The 17,747-nt window shown below is 52.5% G+C and overlaps 1 protein-coding gene across 1 annotated transcript; it reads left to right on the plus strand.

The window, feature by feature from the left end:
• The first annotated feature begins 14,628 nt into the window (after positions 1 to 14,628).
• On the plus strand, positions 14,629 to 17,142 carry NKX2-5 (NK2 homeobox 5). Its single transcript, XM_041489962.1, has 2 exons — positions 14,629 to 15,077; positions 15,844 to 17,142. The coding sequence occupies exons 1-2, from the start codon at positions 14,780 to 14,782 to the stop codon at positions 16,449 to 16,451; spliced, it is 906 nt and encodes a 301-aa protein (XP_041345896.1). The 5' UTR covers positions 14,629 to 14,779; the 3' UTR covers positions 16,452 to 17,142.
• The last annotated feature ends 605 nt before the right edge of the window (positions 17,143 to 17,747 follow it).

A 17,747-nucleotide genomic window follows, 5' to 3' on the forward strand; every position in this document is an offset into this window, starting at 1 on the left:
TGTGAATTCAGAGTTGTGCAGGCCACAGATTCTGGTCGGGATTGCCAAAATTATGGACATTTTGTCAAATTATCGGGGTGGCAGTTTGTTCCTGCGTCATTTTTATTCATAAATTCTCTTGTCCTGTGAAGTGCAGAGCTGCAGCTCCCGCAGCCCTCATCCCTGCCTCCCTGCAGTTCCTTTCTGCTTTCACTTGAAGGCAACCTTGCACTGCTCATGGGCAGAGCAAGGGGCTGGGGAAGCACTGCAGGGTGTAGGAAATGGGTTTATGGAGAATTCTCAAAGCCTGGCAGAAGGCTCACGTAGTGCACATCTGTGTGCAAACCCTGAGATAAGAAATGATGGCTCAGAATTGCCATGGGATGGACAGACATCGTTGAGAGGGAAATTGAAGTAGAAACAGGTTTCAAAGGATGGACTTGCAAAAAAGACTGGATACTTTAGAGAAATAGAACTGTGGAAGATGCATTGTAGTAAGAACCACAAGAGGTAATTTTAAATTATTAGCTTTGAAGCATTTACAGCATGGTGTGACTAAAGCTAATAAGCCAAGAAACACTTATATGTATTGTAATTAAAAAATAATTAGTATCTGATTGTGATAGCGTTAATTATAACATCTGTATTATCCCACCCTTCACATGAGACTAAAAATACAATAAAAGTTTTCTAAAACACCTCTCAGCTGCCCTATCTCTAAGTCAGAAAAAAGCATAATCCAACAGCAGGGATCCCAAAATCCCAGGATGGGCCAGGCTGGAAGGACCACAGAGGGTCCCTGGTGCCACCTCCCTGCTCCAGCAGGGCCATCCCCGAGCTCAGGGCACAGCAGTGTGTCCAGCCTGCTCTGGAACGAGACCCCACAGCCCCTCTGGGCTCTGCTCAGGGCTGGCACTGCCCAGGAAAAAAAGGTTTTCCTCATATCCAGGTGGAACTTGCTGGGATTTGCTCCTGCCCCACAGAGCTGAGCCCTGCTCGAAGCCCTCCCTCCCTCACAGGGCTAAGACACAGGGAAAAAACAGCTTAATTCATTATACAAAATCTGATGAATGCACCTCCTCTGAAGGGGGTTTAACCCCTCTCTGCCCACAGCCCTGCAGGGAGCAGGGAAGAGGCTCAGCAGCTGCAGGGGAACAAACAACCCCTGCCTTGGCTCCTCTCCTCACCCAAAGCATCGACAGCGGCCACAACAGCAGGGACAGCTCAGTTCTGAGCGGGGCCACAACCAGCTGCAGAGTGGGATATTTCCTAATCAGCTGTCCCCGAGGAATTTTATCCTTGGATCCTCCTGGAGCTGCTTATCTGGGCCATTAGTGAACTTGTGAGGGACAGGTGAGATACAGCAGGCAGGCAGAGGGCAAAGGCACTGCCTGGCCTCAAAAGCAGGGGCTGAGAGCAGCCAGGCAATTACAGACCTGTCTGTGGTGCCAGGAAAAAGCACCAGGAGAAAAAAATACCTGAGAAAACCAAAATGAGCAGCAGAGCCTGTGAAATGGTCAGTAGCGAGTGGCGCGTGGTAATGGGGCTTGTGCAGAGGAAACGAGCAAAAGGAGAGGCAATACAGGAGAATTCTAGAGTCCAAGGTTTTAAATTGTGCTTTTCCATTAATTTCAGGGAACAGACACATTGATAAATTACACACATCCACTTCTTGACACTGCTTTGGAAGGAACAGCCCATAAGATTAGTGTGCATGGAGCTGCATTTATGAAACCACTCTTCAAAGCAGAGCAGTATTTAACATTTTCTTCTTTTCCTTCTGCTCAAAATGACCATCTGGCAACAGATTTTCTGGAAGGAAGCCTTTTCTCTGGTTTCTGTTTGGGGACAAACCTGTGCCAACTTCCAGCAGTTCATGTGATTTAGGGATGCAGAATATAGTTCTCCTCTGAAACGTGCGTGGGCTTGGAGTCAAATTCAGACAGTGAAAAGATCTGGTGTGAAGCAAGCTGTGGGTTGCAGTACAATTTTCTCTCTGTGCATGCAATGTGCCAAACTGGAGAGATTTGTATCCCTTTCCCTGCAGTGTCAGGCCAAATGGTAAATTCTGGATATTATCCCCAGTTATTTTACCTACCCAAGCACATCAAACCTGCCTGAAGTCTCATTTAAAACTCCAAGGAACTTTCATTTGGAACTGTAAGATGCAAGATCCTCCTCAGATTTAGCAGGCACAATTACAGTCAATTAAATTTTCTTTAAAAATAGAATAAAATCTCTCTGCAAGAAGCCAAGAGGTCTCAGGGGCAAAACTTCCCATTTCAGGAGGGTGTGGGAGTCCTGAAGGACTATCCTAAAGGAAGAACAATTATCTCTGTGCTCATTTTAGAAAGTTTTAAGAGCTAAACAGTCTTGCCTGAGCTCAGCCATCAGCACGCACACACAGAGACAGAGGCAGGGGGAAAAAAGGCTCCTCTAATGACCTGCACTGCCTCTGTGACCATCCAGCCCCAGCTCCACCCAGTGTGGGGGCAGAGAAGAGGAAATGAAACCTAATTCCCTGCTTGGAAACTTCAGGCCAGATTTCTGATCTTTTTTCCAAATGCCAGAGCTCTGAAACCTGGCTGTGTCCATCTGGGATGGGCAAGGAGCTGCACACCAGGGCCTGGGAGAGCATCAGCAGGAGGGGGAGCTGGGCTGCCCAGGCTCAGGGTCACCAGGGGATCAGGCAAGGACAGCCACATGGATCCCTAGGGAATGCCACCAGCCTCCCACTGCTCCTCAGAAAAGTCTCCAGGAAACCCTCACTGAATAATCTTTTTTTTTCCTTAAAGGTTTTGTCTTTCTGTGTCTAAAATTTGGGTGGCTGGTGTTGGAGGGTGTTTTTTTTGATGGATTAAAAATAACTTGGCTTTTATTGCTTGGAGATAAAATGTGGCTGAACAATATTTCCAAGGGAAGAGGTTTGTGTCTGAGTAGAGGAAAAGAAGGAGGGTAATTGTGCCTTTGTGAACACAATGAAATGCAAAAATAGACATTAAAACCTGGGGGAAATTAATTACTTTATACAATTCCTTTCAGCTATAACAGTCCCCACTTTTATTGTCATTTATTACACCTACATCACCCAGCTGCACAGCCAAGGGATGTCATTTGTCAGGAAACCTTGATGCACAGCTTTCCTTGCTCCCAAGGGAGCCACAGCTCCAGCCCACCAAGGAGCCCCTGGGTGTTTGCAGGAGCACAGCCCTGCAGGCAACTCCTGTGGGTAACACTTTTAACACACACAAAAATCAAATGGTCGAGGTAAGAAACTCCCTCAAGGCATTCACATCAAGCAGGTTGGGGAAATTCACTGGGTGAATCTGTCAAGGAAAGAGCCGAGCACCTCCCTTGCTTGGAGAAGCTGGCCTGGCTGTATTTCACCAGATTAGAGCAGAGGAAGCCTCAGTTCCCTGTCTGTGGGCACAGATAACAGGGAGCATTACCTGCTAAAATCAGACAGCAGCAGGAGATGCTGCTGTGCCCTGCCAGAAGCTCTGAGCCTGCTCCCCAGACAGCTGTCAGCTCCTGGGACACGCCAGCTGTGCCTTGGCTGCCCCCACACCACAATCTGCTGCCCGTGTCAAATGTCCCCTTTCCCCAAGTCTGCAGGGCTCAGGAAACAGAGGATCCAGACAGTGCTTTATCTCAGTGACAACTTTTTTCTGAAATCAGCTGGGAAAAACACGTCCAGCTATTGCCAAAAAAGATCTCCCACAGCTACTGGCACCCCCAGCCCCCGGTTACGTGGCTTCCCAAGTGGCACAAGGGATGACAGATTCATATTAATTCCAGTCAGCAAATGGATTATAAATACTCCCCCAGCCAGTTGCCACCTGATAGGACTGTCCTTGAGTCCTCCAATTGTGGAAGGGACTTGTCAACTCTAAATTTACCCACCAGTATGTATTGTATAAAACATAATACTGTGTGATCCTCGGGAGACACTTGTGCTGCAGCCCAGCATGGATTAGATCAGAAACTGCTGGTTCCATCAGCCAGACAGACATCTCACCATTGCTTATCTCCAGCCTTGGATGGCAGGGAGGAGAAAGGGATGGCTTTGACAGGATGCTTTGGTGCTCCAGCCCTGGAGTTGCCGCAGCAACGCATCGAGTCTGAGTTAACCGAGTGATCAAAAGGCAGGCCCACCTCACACCTTCCCGATGAGGTAACAGCTTCTGTTCCTAAGGATGGCCTTTCCCAGCAGAAAAATGTCCCACCACCCCTGATAAAAGTGAAGCCACTCAAGGATGGGGTGTCCCGAAGCAGAGCTGACACCGACAGGCTGAGATAGCATTGCCTGCAAAAAGCAGGAAGGCAGGATGCTGCAAGTTTGTACAGATGGACTGTTCACGTGAAGAACCGCAATTAGATGGGTTTAAACTTACAAAATGGAAAGGAAACAAAAAGCAAGCAAGGAGCTCCACTTTTTTTTCTAGCTTTAGAATGGTGCAAGTGCCTGCAGGTGGAGCAGATGCAGGTGTTGGTGGCACCTGTCTGCAGCAGATTTTCTCATCCCAAAAAAAAGGGGCTGCCTGAGTGGGAGGACAATTTGTAAACCATCAGTTCAGGGCATTTACCCAAGAAAATCTCCTTTTTCCCCCCCTGTTTCTTGTTTGTGTACAAAAGCTTTCCAAACTGGCCAGCTGGAGAAGCCTCTCATCCCTGGCTCTCCACCTAATGGAGACTTGACTGATATTTCCATTATTTTCACTTACTAAACACTTTTTAGCAGCTGAGCCAAAAGTCACCTGGCTCTTTTTGGAACCTGTATCTACCTGCTTTATTTGGAAAACCTCAGGGCAGAGAGCAAGGTTGGAAAACAATGCATCCGTAAAATCCCAAGGATTTTTGCTTTGAGTGACTGTAACACATCTGTGCATTTAGGAAAATATTTCACCTTTGCACCAGGACCAGCAATTTTTCTTATCTACATGAGAATCACCTAAACATAACCAAGTTACCCTCCATTTAATAGCAATTTCTCCAGGCTTTCTCCATGCCTGGAATGCTGTAGCATCTTTTAACCTCCAAAATTCTTTTCATTCATGCTGCAACAATCTCACATGGAGTACCACAGATGCTTTTAACCTCACAGTCTGCACCTTAAATCCAGGGCTAAAATTCCTGGATATTTCCTCTCCACACATGGGATAGGCAAAGGCAGAACCTCTCACAGCTTCAGAGCACTTGAACACCTCTGAAATGAAGGAAGAACTGAAAAACTCTGAGGTTCAGGATCTTGCTGTGGAACAAAGCCGGGAGCTCAACAACAGGGATAAAACTAAATATTGAATTGTTACTTTGCTGCACGAGCACTGTGCATCCTGTGCACTTTGGGACACTCAGGCTTTAGGGGGGAAAGGCAGAGCTGAAATAAACCCAAAAGCCTGACAGGGAATGTACACAACAGAGTCACATCCTGAGTGCTGAGGGCCTGGCTTTGCAGGTTGCACCACGTCCCTTTCCCCTCATGTGTGATACGTATAAAACACATAAAAAGTAGCTCAGAGTGACTCCAGTCATACAAGGGGCTTTTTCAAAATGAGGATTTACTCCAGGGCCAGTGGAGCTTACAACAAAAATGTACACAGAGACAGCAGCATTTACTGCCCTCAAAATGCAGAGCAGAAATCCCTATTGCAGGACATTTTATCCCACTGGAACTTTAATCCAGCTAATGCTAACAAGTGGCTCAGAATAAATGTGCTGGGAATGAGGGCAGGAATGGGAATGGGAATCTCTTTCCATTAGATCTCCACCGTGGTGTTATCCCTGTCCATTGCCTCCTCCTGAGCACCAGCACAGCCAAGGATCAGCCTGCAGAGCTTCCCCATCCCATCCCTGGTGAAATCCCCATTCCCAGGACAGGAGATCCGTTGGGATTTTCCGCTCTGTTTTGCCACAGCTTCCATCACCTCCAGTGCAGAGCGCTGCCTGAATGTGAACTACTGGATCAGGTTCATATTTTGTAAATATTATTGTTCTTCCATGAACTTTGGCATCAATGAGAGTGAAGCTGGAGAGGCTGGAATATGACACAAGGCTTTGGGGCTTGGCGCTGTTATTTGCCCATTTTTTAAAAAGTGGGGAGGGATAAGGAAAAGGATAGTTTAGAATTGTGGTTAAACACTTTTTTTTTTCCTCTAGAGACATTGAGGATTTTGGCTTTGCTTTGTTTATTCTTCCTTGGGACTAAGTAAAGTCATATTTTTAAACACAGGACATCGCCCCCTTTCCTTTTATATGCTGAAATCCTCAGAGTTGCTCTAGACAGGGCCCAGGCTGCTCTGGCTACTTGGAGCCAAATGCATCTTTCAGAGTGTTTTCTTGTGGCCTAAGAACATATTAATTTTTTCAGTCATTCCACTTTGATGTACCTTTGTTCACTTTCCAGGGGCAGTTCAGTTTCATGACTTTTTTTTTCTTTTAAATCACAATATGTCGTTAAAATTCCTAATTTTTCACCTCAGTTCTGTTATGAAAGTTGAAGCATACAAGAGATCCTGGTAATTCAGATATTTAAAATTTGATCAGCACTTTAGGATCTCATTGAATCAATGCTTCAATATTTCTTTATTTCTCATTGAGGAGTTTATGATCTTTTTACTTTTTTTGAAAGTGGATGCCTGATCTAACTCTGACACACAAAACTAAGGGCACATTATTACTAAAGCATATTTCGACAGTGAAAATCAGTGCCCTGGCTGAAAGCATGGATGTACCCCCTCATTCCAGGATGGAATCCATGGAGCAGCTAATCCTGAACTACACATACAGAGGCAGTGATGGAAACAACTTCTGTTGGACACAGTGAAGGGGAAAAAAACTCAGAAAATAATTCAGGGTGGAGATTTCCACCTCCCTGGGCTGGCTGTGCCTAAAATCCCAACCCAGGGAATGAAGATCCTGGAGGAGTCAGTCTCCCTGCGTGGACAGGGTCGAGTGTCCCTGAGCTGGAGGTCGGGAATTCCTTGGGCACAGAGGGGCTGTGCTGGGGCAGCTGCAGGGCTGGAGAGGGGAAGGCATCTGGGAAGAAGCAGAGCAGAGCCTGACAGCTCAGAGAGGGCCAGATGTTTTCATCATTATGGAAAAAATCTGGTGGTGCCTCTTTGCCCAGAGAAACACTGGAGGAGGAAATGTCCTCTTGAGCTCTGATCAAGGCTGAACATTAAAACTGCGCCGGGCCGGGGTCAGGAAAACAACAGAAATCAGAGGAAAGGAGATTTTCTGACTCCAGCTCTAACCTTAAATGTGAAGGTGCCTCAAAAAGCTGCAGTGCCTCCCCAGGGACCTTTTCCCAAGTCAGAAAGCTGGATAGACAGGGCCTGGCGATGGGGTGAGCGATGTTTCTGCAGCACCACCATCCCCCTGCAGCAGGTGCTGCCCGGGGGATGTGCCCTCCTGCGGACACACGACCCCCGGGGATGCTCAAGGACACATCAAAAACGCAGCCAGGGGCTGGAGATCCCTGTGCTGGCTTTGAAAACCGGCTCTGAGAGCCCCCGCTGTCCCCCTGCCCCTGGGTGACACAAACCCCGCATCCCAAAGCCGAGATCCCCCCAAGCCCCTTGTCCCGGGGCTGATCCCTTCGCTCAGATTCCTCCTTTCCCAAAACCAGCGCGGTCCCCGCCGGCTCCTCGCACTAATTTTAGCTTTCAGGCACGGCAGATACGATGTCATTAAAAACCAAAAGTAACTCCAAAGGACCGCCCGGGAGAAGAGAGGACGAAAGAAAGTGGCAACAGCCAACCCCAAATCCTTTCGATTCTACAACAAATAAACGCTGCCCTCGAAATTAAAGAGCGATTGAGGTTTTGTGCGTTTCGCTTCGATTTTTTGGGGTTTTTTGTGTTGTTTAATTGACAAATAGAAAAGGTGGCGGCGGCTGGGCTTGATCCGGGCAGGGATCGCACAGAGCTGGTGGGGAGGAAAGCACCGAGGCACCCGGGCACTTCTCCCTCCATTCCGCCAGTTTTTTGGTTGGATTTCCAGGACTCCAAGAAAAAAAAAAATAAAGGCTGACGTTTAAAAGGTGTTTTCCCCTCTACCGCTGAAAGACGGGCTGATAATTAACGCAAAATTTAGGGGGAAAAATTCAAACCTGGTTTTATTTATGCGACATTTCTTTGAAATAAAAAATAAATTAATAATAATAATACTCGCGAAAATATTCAAAACTTGAAAATTTTACTCAGAATAGGGGAAAAAAAGAACAAGATAAAAACTTAGAATAACTTTTACAAGATTTTCGTTTCTTTCTATCCTTTTGTTCTTGCCATGCACTTGAAATATCTGATTTTTGCCTATGGTAACTTACAGACTCATCACGCTGGTGAAAACCCTTTCTCCTGCGTATATTTACCGGTTTCTCTTTCTTACACATTTTAATTTTGCAGGGTTTCTTCCCAAACATTTGCTTTCTACAAAAGAAGCCGCGGGAGCACTCGGAGTTTTTGCTTTCCGGAGAGGATGCAAAAATGAAACAATTCGGAGAAACCGATCCATTCCCCGTCACACCTTTACAAAACCCAACAACGGATAATTTTCCCCGCTTCCCAAAAACAAAAAAAACGGCTCAAAGTCCTGATTCTGCTCCGGCAGGGTTGGGCTTTTCCCGGTGCCTCCGTTGCGGGATTCAGGAGTGGGGAAGGAGGACCCGGCTCTGCCAAAACGCATCTCAGGGCAAAAATAATCGCGGGTCCGAGAGCTCCGTGCGAGCGGAGGGTATTCCTTTCTTCCTTTCCTTTTTTTTTTTTTTTTTTTTTTGTTTTTGTTTTTTTGTTTTTGTTTTGTTTTGTTTAATTTTGGTAGTTGTCGGTTTGTTGGATTTGAAGGACATTTTGGTTTTTGAGGAGGGGTTGTTGCGGGTTTCTTGAAATTATTTATTATTACCTGAAAGAGGCGCGGCGCTCCCAGCAGGAGCTCACCCTGGGGAGCGGAGGAACATTTCCCAGGGCAGCGGGGAGGCTCCCTGGGACAGCCCAGCGCCAAGTGCGGCAAAAACAGCGCGGCCGAAGCGGGAATTCGCTTTTCTGGAACAAGGAGACGGGCAGGAGGGGCAGAGCGGCCATCCTGAGCAGGCCCCAGGGACGGGGAAGGGGACAGGGAAGGGGACAGGGAACACAGCCCAGGACAGCCGATTTCATGGCTCTTCGGCTGTGGGTCACAGGCTGGGAGCAAAGGGGACACGGCCAGGAGACGCCGGAGAGGAGCCGGGGGTCAGGGCTTGTAACTCAAGTCACCCGGGTTCATCCTGCCATCCGTCTCGGCGGAGCTGATCCCTCAGGAAGGGGCTGATCCCTCAAAAAATGGGCTTTTCCAGAGGGTAGGGGCCGGGATGGAACCTGCTGCGGGAGCCCCGCGGGAAGGCGCAGTCCGGCCCCGGCACCCCCGGCAGGGCGATGCCGGGACGCGGCCGGTCCCTCAGCTCTGCGGCTGTGTGCGGGAGAGGACACAACACTTTTAAGACAAATTAAAGCCCGAACACCCTCTCGTGTTAAACGTGACTCCCCCTGACCGGCCCGGCCCCCCCGGGGCTCCCGAGGAGCGCCAAGCGCGCACGGTGACATCGCAAGACGGATCGGATTTTACACGGCCAGCAGGAAGTTCCCGAGAAGTCAGACCTTTATCTCCTCTGGAAAGCATCGTGCGGACAGACAAGCCGCAAACAGCCTGAAATCGTGCTGCAGTTTCGGGCTTCCCGGCCGAGCAGCGCTCCCGTTCCCAGCGGAGCCGCTGGGACCCCTCTGCCCGGGCCAGGCGGATGGGGACAAAGCCCCGCCGTGTTTAGAGCTTTGTCCTTCGAAGCAGCCCAGACTTCCCAGTGCCCGGAAGGTATTTCGTTCTTGTAACTTTTCCTGTCTCCATCACTGGACATCCCGCCCGCGGGACGCGTGTGACAAAGCATTGTCACATCAAAGTGTCGTCGGTCGTTTAATTCCCCTTAAAAATCATAGTATGGCTGTTGCCCTGAGTGCTTCCTCGTGGAAACATAACGAACAAGCGCTTTGGGATTACCTGGACGCGTTAAAACAACTTTTTCAGGAGCGCAGAAAACCGGCGGGTCCGAAACAAGCGCAAATAACGCGACCGCTGCCCGGGGAAGGGGACAGGGCGACGGGAAGGTCGGAGAACTCCCCCATCGCCCTCTGCTCACCAGCGAACCCAGCACGGTTACAAGTAGGGAAAAAAAAAATTACAGGCAGGGTAGAATTAAAGCTTTTCATTTATCTGCCCAGCTCCCAGCTTTCGCTTCAGCCGCGGGGGGAAAACTCTTCCAGCACCCGAGGTGCAAGAAGCAGCTGAATTGTCAGATTCCAGGCACGGAGCCCAGGGCAGGAGGGGAAACTCCACGGAGGCATTTGCTCTCCAAGTCCTCCTGCCCGAGTCCCCGCAGCCGAGTCACCGACAGAGGCGGAAAGAGGCGACCGGGCCGGCCCCGGGCTGCGGGAGCGGGGCTGGGCTGCCCGAACCGAGGCAGCACCGGAGAGGTTTAACCGGGGGGCTCCCGGGGCTCCGCACCGCCTGTCCTGCAGCGCAGGGGACGCTCTGTGCACTCCGTGCTGTGCCCTGACACCCGGCTGCTGTCCCTGCGGTTTGCGCGGAGGGAAGGGGCGCGATTATTTCCTAAAAACCTGGCGGGGTGAGCTGCGACCCGGCAGCGGTGGTGGTGGCAGCGGCAGGGCCACCTGGCTCCCCTGGCCGGTACCGGGCTGGTCCCGGAGGAAGCCCCGGGCTGGCAGCGGCCCCTCGCATCAAAGTCCAAACTCTTTTTCTGACGGCCGGAAAGGGCGAGCTTCGTTAGAGTTTGAAAGGAGAGAGGAAAGAAGAGAATAAAAAACAATTTTTAAAAATGGGGGAAATAAAGAAGAGGAAAAAAAAAATGTGGGAAGAAAAGGAGGTTTTAGCTGCGGCGAAGTGAAGTGCCTGGACAGCTCCAAAGCGTTTTTTTTTTCCCTCTGCAGAATTCCAGAGGAGAGAAAGCAAAACCTTCCCTGGCCCCAGCCGTCCCCACCAGCCCTCAAACGCCCTCCTGGAGCCCCGGTGGGACCCCGACACGCACGGCCATCCCTGGCAGCATTTATTCAGCCAGGGCTCGCCCGTTCGCAGCACCTTTCCCAATGGTTTGGGAAGAATTCCTGCCCGAAGGACCCTGGGGAGCCCTCGGGGACCCGCAGAGATGCCGGGGTCCCGGCGGCTCCCGGCGCCACGGTGGGAAGCGGCAGATTGGCACCGGTTCTCGCAAGGAAACCCTAATAGGCTATTTCTGGACTACTGGCTCTTAACAAATCTATAGCACCTGAAGTGTTAGCACTCAATTAGTGACAAGGTTTCAAACCCCAGCGTTTACTGGCGAGGTATAAACAGAGTCCTCGGGAGATAGCTAGGAATTAGAACGGGAGGGGGCCCTGGACATCTTAACCGGCTGGGATTAAGAGGAAAACTTTTTTAAAAGGTACCATCTCTCTCTCTCTAAACAGTCCGAGGTGTCGAAAGCTCCGAGGGAGAGAGGATGTGCCCTCTGCAGCTAATTGCGGGGTTGGGAATTTTTTTTCTCTTTGTTTGGTTGGTTTCAGCAAGAAAAGGTTTTTTGTGTCCTTTTTTTTTTTTTTTTTTTTTAAGAAAATAATAGAAAGAAAAAAAAATACAAAAGCACACTAAACCAAACATTAATCACATTCAGCAACCCAGGAGAGAAGCAACGAGCGGGTGTGGACGACAACCCTCGCCTGCGAGAGGCCAGAGCAGGCTCAGTCCCCAGGGGACAGAGAGAGCAACCTGCAAAGAGAGTGAAGCCGGCGGGGGACAGAACAGGACACCCCCATTTCCTCTGACAGCCAGAAAAAATAGCAGCGGGTTTTCGCCCTATCTCCCGCACTTACACCCCTGGGGCCTGGGTCTACGGAAAGGGGTTTAGGGCGCTCCTCGGGGTCCTGCCTCGTTTTTGGTTTTTTCGTGATTTTTTTAATGTTATTTAAATTCGAACAAAAAGGAGTCCGCAAAAGTTCAAAGTGATGCGGAGAGTTCGGGGTCCCCCCGGGCTGGGCAGGACCCTGCGGGCTGCCAGCAGCGTCCGGAGCTGGGGGAAGCTGTCGCCTTTGTCCCTCCCGCTGGACAGCCGGAGCCTGGCTTCAGGGGGCTGCTGGAGAGCCCCGGGGAAGGGAGAGAGGGGCTGGGAAAGGGGGGAGGAATGGGCGCTGAGCCCCGACCCGGAAAGTCCGTGAGCTGCTGTGCGTCAGTAACTTATTCATCAATCAGCCGGACACAGAGCAGACCCGGCCTCTCTTTGCGGAGTGTTTGCTTTTTCACCAATTATTGCGGCCCTGCAGCTCTTTTTGTTGATACAGTAGTTCTAAAAAGTGCTAATGTTCATTTATCAGGGGGCCGAGCCCGGGACTCCCACTAGTTGTGATTCTTCCAAAAATATAAACACGAAGAGAAGGGCTAAGGCTAAAGCCCCCATTTGTTTCTAAACTGCAGTATTAAAAGTGATGCATTGTTGAAGATAAAGCGGAGATAACGCTGTCTGTCTCCAATGAATGTCTCCCCGACGCATTAATGACATTCCAAATGATAGCTCCGGCTTATCGTTCAATTAATCACTTCCACCCTGTGCAGCCGGGCCCACATCGATCGGCAGCCGCCGTGTGACCGGGGGGCTGGAGGGAACAATCCCCAATCCTTGAGGCAATTCCCAATCCTTGAGGCAATTCCCAATCCTCAGTCAATCCCCAATCCTCAGGCAATCCTCAATCCTCAGGCAATCCTCAGTTCAGCTCCCGCCCCGCCGGGATGCTCTCCTGGCCCGGCTCGGACCCGCCGGGTTCCCCGGGCCCAGGGAAACCTCCGGGGCAGGAACAGCCGTGCAAGATCCAAGCCTGGCCCGGGAAGGCCGTTTTGGCCCGGGATAAAGGAAGGGAGAGCTGGAAGGCGCCTCTCCCATCCCGCAGGATGGGGATGTCGCCAAGGCGAACCTGAGAGGCGGCTCTGGGTTTGGGGAGGGTCGGGATCGCTTCGTTGTTTTAGCCCATATCTAACCTATAAGCTTGTAATAAAAAGGAGGCAGCGAGGTTCAGAAAGGCCGCGGAGGGCCAGGGGTGCTGCAAACACTCTGCAAAGCCCCTCCACAGGCCCCTCTCCCGAGGCTGCCCCCACATTCCCGGGCACCGCACCCTTCCTCCTGGGCAGAGGAGCATCCATCCCCTGCAGATATTTCCCAGGGAAGCCTGCAGGAAACGCAGCCGCGAAGATCGTCCCCTCCCCTCATTAAATCGCAATATTTCAGGCCTCCCCGTTCGCAGGGATCGCTCCGACTGTCATCGCCAGATCCGGGGCTGCCAGCACAGCCCAGCGGCTGCAGCTCCGGGGATGCTGCGGCTCCGGGCAGCGCCGCCCGCAAAAACATCCCAGATTCAAATTCAGCTCCCCGGGGTGCCGAGACACAAAATCCTGGGGGGCAGCTGCTGGTTCGTCCTGGTGGGGGTGGGCAGGCGCTCACCTTTCCACCCGGCCCGGAGGGTCCCTGTTGCGGGAGGAGAAAGGATTTTCACAGCTGTGACCCCGCCGCTCCCGAGAGCGGGGCTCAGCCGAGAGCCCCCCAAACTCACCGCAGCCCTTTAGGGTTTCTCTGCTCTGCTCCCACCGAGCCCATTCCGTGCCTCTCTCAGCCGGGCGCTGGAGCGCCAAAGGAGATTCTTTATTTATTTCTATTTTTTTCCTCTCCCCCCTAACACACAAAGCCCTGAACCGCCCCTCCGCAACCTGCGACTTTGCAGCTAAGGTTTATTTGAGCGGCTCCACGCGAGTTAAATGAATGAACCCCACCTCTCCCGCATTAACGGGGGACCACGCACCCACCCGAGCTGCGGGACCCGGCCGGGACAGCCCCCGCAGCCCCTTGCTTTGCTTACTCCTCTCTTACCCCTTGTATTTTGCAACATCTTCACCCGCGCTTGTTTTGATTCTTTAATTTTTTTTTCCCCCCCAGACAGTGTTGCATTTTTTGTTTGAAAGCTTTACAAACAAACGAGAGGAAAACCCAATCGGCATTTCCCTCTCCAAAGCCAGGCAGCGGCTGCTCAGGGTCTGTCAGCTGGACTTTGCAGTCACTGTGCTGCTTCAGAAATTCTGTATAAACCCTGAGCGCGGATTTCCCCTTGAGCGCGCTTCACACAGCAGTGAACTCCCGTTTTTTAGTTCCTGCCATTCGGATATTGCAGAATACTAAAAACGAAACCTCCGTTCTCTCGTTTAAAAAAAAAAAAAAAAAAAAAATTAAATCAGCACATATTTGCTTGATGGTTTCCTCCCGGCCTGTTTATTTAATCTGACCGTATGATAGATAGCATCAGATAGTGACTTTGTACGCATTAGGCCATTTTTTTTTGGTGGGTTTTTTTTTTTTTTGTTTTTTTTTCTTTTTTTTTTTGTTTCAAATAGATGAACAACCCCTCCGCTGCAAAGCTGGACAAATGCAGTGCCGCCCCTTTAAAAGAGCGGAGCTGTTTTTGAGATGTATTACTATATTAGGTGACATGGAACTTTGCATCTCTCATACCATCACCGCAATGTTGGCCAATAGAAAGCTAAAGTCACCCAAAAACTGCCTAGTCCCTCCTTCCCTGGCCTTATGGTCCGCTCCTACCTGGCCCAGTGCACAAGGCAGGGCTACTCTCGGGAATGCTATGTGCCCCCTCCGGGAGCCCACGCTCCAGCGCTGCTCCACCTTGCCTGCTCCCCACCTACTTTTCCATGACCCTGGGCTGCGGCCGCTGCCCCGCTGTCCTCCGCAATGTTTCCTAGCCCTGTGACAACGACGCCCTTCTCGGTGAAGGATATTCTGAACCTGGAGCAGCAGCAGCAGAGCGGCCTGGGCTCCATGGAGCTGGCCTCGCTGGCCTCCCCGTCCTGCATGCTGGCCAGCTTCAAGCAGGAGGCGTTCAGCGCCGAGCCCCCGGCCCTGGCCGAGCTGCGGGAGGAGCTGCCCGAGCCGCCCCCCGGAAAAACCGCGGCCGCCTTCCCCGGCTCCTACTACGGGAAAAGCTACGTGGAGATGGACTCGGCCAAGGAGGCCAAGGCGGACAAGAAAGGTAAAGACAAGCGCTGCTGCGAGGGGCTCGATGGGGATCCGCCTGCGGGGTGGGGTGCTCTGCCGGGGGTCCCCAGGGCTGCGGGGGACAGGGGACAGTGCGGGGCTGCGGGGGACAGCGCGGGACTACGGGGGACAGGGGACAGCGCAGGACTGCGGGGGACAGGGGACAGTGCGGGGATGCGGGGGACAGGGGACAGCGCGGGACTGCGGGGGACAGCGCGGGACTATGGGGGACAGGGGACAGCGCGGGACTGCGGGGGACAGGGGACAGCTCGGGGCTGAGCTCGGTGAGCCGCAGCATCTTTATCCCGTCCCGGCCCTGCGGGAGCGGGGCTGACCCCACCGCGGGGAGGGTCCCGCTGACCCCGGCCCGGAGACCCCAACGGGACGGACAGAGCTGCAGGGTGACACGCGAGGCCTCGAGTTTGGACAGAAACCAGGTGACAAATGCGACTCCTGACTCGCTTGGAGGCCGGGGTGGGTTTCGGCACAAAGCTGCGAGTGATAAATCCAGGCTGGGGCACAGGCGGGCGAGACGCACATCAGTGCACGGGGCAGAGTTGTTTTCAAACAAAAAAGACGAAAAATTTGCTGCACAGGTACCTAAAGAGCGGGGCAGGAGCGGGCGGCCACAGCGGCCTGCGAGGCCGAGGAAGAGCCACGGCTCGCTCACGTTGTATCCTCTTTATTAAATACTGATTTATAATTTTTTGCACAATTTTCTCCTTCCGCTGTTTTCCCTTCTCCCGTTTATTTTGCTGCAGAGCTGTGTTCCCTACACAAGAGCCTGGAGCAGGAGAAAAGAGACCTGGAAGATCCCGAGCGTCCCAGACAGAGGAAAAGGAGGAAACCTCGCGTCCTCTTTTCTCAAGCCCAAGTGTACGAACTGGAGAGAAGGTTCAAGCAGCAGAAATACCTCTCGGCCCCGGAGAGGGACCATCTAGCCAACGTCCTAAAGCTCACCTCCACCCAGGTGAAAATTTGGTTCCAGAATCGAAGGTACAAATGCAAAAGGCAGAGACAGGATCAGACGCTGGAAATGGTGGGGATCCCTCCCCCGCGGCGGATCGCCGTGCCGGTGTTGGTGCGCGATGGGAAGCCCTGCCTGGGGGAATCTTCCCCCTACAGCTCGCCCTACAATGTCAGCATTAACCCCTACAGCTACAACGCCTACCCCGCGTACAGCAACTACAACAGCCCCGCCTGCAACGCCAACTACAACTGCAGCTACCCCTCCATGCAGCCCGTGCAGCCCTCGGCACCCGCCAACAACTTCATGAACTTCAGCGTGGGGGACTTGAACTCCGTGCAAACGCCCATCCCGCAGGGCAACGCGGGCATCTCCACCCTGCACGGCATCCGAGCCTGGTAGAGCCGCCCGTGCCAGCGGCATCGGGACACTGCCGGCGGGATCGGGACACTGCCAGCGGGATCGGGACACTGCCGGCGGCATCGGGACACTGCCGGCGGGATCGGGACACTGCCAGCCTGCGGGGCTGGCTCAGCGGGGCATCCCGGCGGATCTCAGCGGTGTGGTGCCCATGGACGGGCTGGGTTTGGGTGTTTGCGGTGTTTCGTGCGGGGCCAGGCAAGCACCGGCGGGGGATGCCCGCATTTCCCGGCCCCTCTCGCTGCCTTCCACCCGGCTCTTCACCCCGATAATTCCCCTCCTTCCTTCCTACAAACTAGCCGGTAATTCGCGTGACTTGTTCCCAACAACACCCAGCCAAGCCCTGCAACTCCCTCCTTTTTTTTTTTTAAACTTTTACTCTATACTAATTATTATTGACATCCACATTTAATTTTTGCACTTCCCGTACGGTCCCCGCTGTTCGGTCAGTTCGGCATCTCGGCACCCCCAGGTGTCCCTTGCGAGGCTGGGCAGGGATGAGGACAGACAGACTCCCGAGGGACACGGACACTCCGGCCCGCCAGGTCCCGTAGGGTTCTGCACTAAAACGTGAGTTAGCATGGAAATGCACTGTCCGCCCCTTGGAACGTGTTGCCCTTTTCTGTACAAGCTGACGGAGATCAGCGAGTTGTCATTAAAGAGAGTGGCTGAACCTGGACTCCCTGGCGTTCTTGCGCATCCCGGGGGGGTCGGGGTCTCCATCCCGGGGCTCCCCCGGGCCGCCCCCGCTGCCTGCCCGCTCCGGGAGCCTTTCCCTGCCGGTCCCCCCGGGTTCGTGCGGCCCTCCCGTGCGCTCGGCATTCCCGTTTGGCCGCCTGCAAACGGTGTTTATATTTTAAGGAGTTTTAAAAATTATTTTAAAGTCGTTTTTCGAGCTCCCAGCCCGGCTAAGCACCGGCCCGTGTCCCCGGGCTGGGATCGGGACCGACCCCATCGTTCCCAGTCTCCGGGAGCGCGGGGCTGATTTATTATTCCCTGCACAGAAATCGCTGAAAAACAAGTACCGACAGCCCAAGTCATAACCCAAAGCCCCCAAACTGCCCCCGGCCCATCCGCGGGAGGTTTTCACAGCCCCTGCAGATCCAGTCCCCATGGGGAGGGGCTCGAATGACCCCCCGGCTGTCCCCAAATGCCCAGGGACAGCGAGCGAGGCTCCCCAGCACCCGGCTCCTGCCTCTCTGCCGCAGCCCCAGCCCCTCGGCCGCTTTTACGGTAGTCGCTATCAAATGTCAATTATTGGGAGTGAGAAACAACAAA

The sequence above is a fragment of the Pyrgilauda ruficollis genome, unplaced genomic scaffold (genome assembly GCF_017590135.1).
Source record: "Pyrgilauda ruficollis isolate IOZ18807 unplaced genomic scaffold, ASM1759013v1 scaffold97, whole genome shotgun sequence".
NCBI lineage: Eukaryota > Metazoa > Chordata > Aves > Passeriformes > Passeridae > Pyrgilauda > Pyrgilauda ruficollis.

Excerpts from the sequence above, each read along its gene's own strand:
- NKX2-5 (XM_041489962.1), top strand. The coding sequence starts at position 14,780 with ATGTTTCCTAGCCCTGTGACAACGACGCCCTTCTCGGTGAAGGATATT. Across the intron at positions 15,078-15,843 it reads GGCCAAGGCGGACAAGAAAG|AGCTGTGTTCCCTACACAAG; the intron begins GTAAAGACAAGC and ends ATTTTGCTGCAG.